The 2,477-nt window shown below is 40.7% G+C and overlaps 1 protein-coding gene across 1 annotated transcript; it reads left to right on the top strand.

Moving 5' to 3' along the window:
- The first annotated feature begins 382 nt into the window (after positions 1–382).
- On the top strand, positions 383–949 carry LOC117183005. The gene has a single exon (XM_033376137.1). It carries the CDS (start codon positions 383–385, stop codon positions 947–949), a length of 567 nt encoding a protein of 188 aa, XP_033232028.1.
- The last annotated feature ends 1,528 nt before the right edge of the window (positions 950–2,477 follow it).

Below are 2,477 nucleotides of genomic sequence, written 5' to 3'. Positions count from 1 at the left end.
CGTAGGCCCACTACCTATAAGCAATGGTAACAGGTATCTTTTGACCATGATAGACCGATTTTCGAGGTGGCCGGAAGCCGTTCCCCTTGAGAACATTGAAGCTCTAACGGTTTGCCGAGCTTTCGTGGATCACTGGATCTCGCGTTTCGGGGCTCCTGAAACTTTAACCACCGATCAGGGTAGCCAGTTCGAGTCGCAGTTGTTCAGGGCTTTACTACATCTTACCGGTTGTCAACGAAATCGAACTACGGCATACCACCCAGCATCTAACGGGATGATCGAGCGCTAGCACCGTAGCCTGAAAGCCGCAATTATGTGCCATGACAACCCTAACTAGATACAAACTCTATCAACGGTTTTACTCGGCCTCAGAACAAACGTCATGGACATCGGTTCATCTCCAGCCGAATTCCTTTACGGTACAACTTTACGTATTCCTGGGGAGTTTTTCATCCCAGAAACTTTCACTCTGAACCGTCAAATTTTTCTGGAAGAATTCCGGGAGCACATGCGATTGATAAAGGCAGTACCGGTCAGTCATCATCACAAAAATCGAGAATTTCTACACAAAGATCTCGGATCTTGTACACACGTTTTCCTTCGAGCAGGTACCGGAAAAAAGTCGCTCGAACGCCCGTGCACTGGTCCTCACAAAATCATCAATCGCATTTCCGACCGAATTTTCGAAATCGACATTAACGGATCTGCTCGCAGAGTATCTGTTGAAAATATCAAACCCGCGCATTTCGTGCGTGACGATTTTGTAACTCCTATTTCAGTTACTGTCGATAATGCTAAAACAAAAACGCGTACAGATTTCGGTACTACAACTTCAGGAAAGGCAACGAACACAGTTCCCACTACCTTAAGCAATACAACGGATGTGGTCTCACCACTCAAAACGTATGCACGTAAAAAGAAAGTATGTTTCGCAAATGTTAATTTGTAATTCATGACTCGGGATAGCCCCAAGAATGATTTATAATCGTTGGCTGAAATACGTTATATAAGCATAAATAAGTAGTATCGAGACGCATGGAGATATTATTGAGACTTATCAAATTATAAGCGTTACCCAAATGTTGACTTACGATGTTATGTACGTATACCAAAGTAATAGTGTTATCAAAATATTCTCTAGTGATGCTATACACGCATTCCAAAATACTCATTAGATATAAAGAAAAAATGTGTAATGATGTTATTTAATCTTTTTAGAGAGAGGTTTCTCTTCTATATTTCGCTCTTGGCGGCAATTTATTATTCATTATAATTATTATTTTTTCATTCCGACGGACATCTTCATTCGGGGGGGGGGGGGGGGGGGGGGGGGGGGGGGGGGGGAGTATGTGGGGATAGCCTATACCGGTACCCAACCTTGTATATATGACGCTTGCATTAAAACCCGTCATCCAGTTTTCACTCTATGTTAAGCGACGAATATAGTCATAGGGTCTCATCTAAAAAGCATATATATCTTCTGGTTGGTGTTCTGATATTTGAAAAAGTGTGTAGCCATGTTTGTTGCAACGCGTACACGTTCCATACGCAATACGCTTTTACCTTAATAAAAGTGTATTTTTCATACTGGTTTCATGTGATCTTGCTGTGACATTATTACCATGCCTATCTTGCGGACTTGTAGGCCGTATTTTGAACTTATTCCCTACAACAAACTTGCCTGCCGCGCTAACTACCGGTATGTGGTGCAACTACTCTCATTCCGTATCTAGGACCTAATATCTTTGATAATATTACACGTTCAATTAAATAATTAATATAACGGTGTGCCCACTCCCACAGTAAAGTGGTGAACGGATTATAGTAATTGCTACGTCCCCTAGGTGGCGATCGTGTGAATTCAGAATTCGAAATGAACTTGAGCAGACGATAGAAGTTCTATCGTCTGCTCACGTCTACTCAAGTTCACTGTAGCTGCAAGAATTATATTTTTTTTGCGTGATGAACTTGGATTCACAATGGATTTTCACCGATAACACAAACTACAAATGGAACCAAATCTAATCAATCATCGATCAAATGCAATAAAATGTTAAAAGTCTGTTGGAATCGTTCTGATAGAACTAACAATCAAACGTTAAAGTCTGTTGGAATCTTTCTATGATTGATCGATTGCAACAGACTTCAACATTTTATTGCATTTGATCGATGATAGATTTTATTTTGTTCGATTTTTGGTTTGTTTTATTGGTTACTATTATTCATGTATTTATTTCAGAAAAAGAAGCCAACATAACCTACAAATTAGGGTGAGAAGGGAAGGAGGGGGTCGTTGCAGTAGACAATAGTTCTTGCTACGCCCCCTAGGTGGCGTTGATCTCACATTTTGCCACAATCTATAAGTACCCCCCCAAAATACATTAGAGTGGGCACACCGTGATTAATATCGCTTTCCCAAACTGCACGAGACTATTGGGGCAACTTGATTTTTCATAATTATATTAATTGCTACCCTG

Source organism: Belonocnema kinseyi, chromosome 2 (genome assembly GCF_010883055.1).
Source record: "Belonocnema kinseyi isolate 2016_QV_RU_SX_M_011 chromosome 2, B_treatae_v1, whole genome shotgun sequence".
NCBI classification, from domain to species: Eukaryota; Metazoa; Arthropoda; class Insecta; order Hymenoptera; family Cynipidae; genus Belonocnema; species Belonocnema kinseyi.
The sequence above is the reverse complement of the archived record's forward strand: the minus strand, read 5'-3'. Positions and strand labels throughout refer to the sequence as shown.

Coding starts and splice junctions, on each gene's coding strand:
- LOC117183005 (XM_033376137.1), top strand. CDS start 383: ATGGACATCGGTTCATCTCCAGCCGAATTCCTTTACGGTACAACTTTA.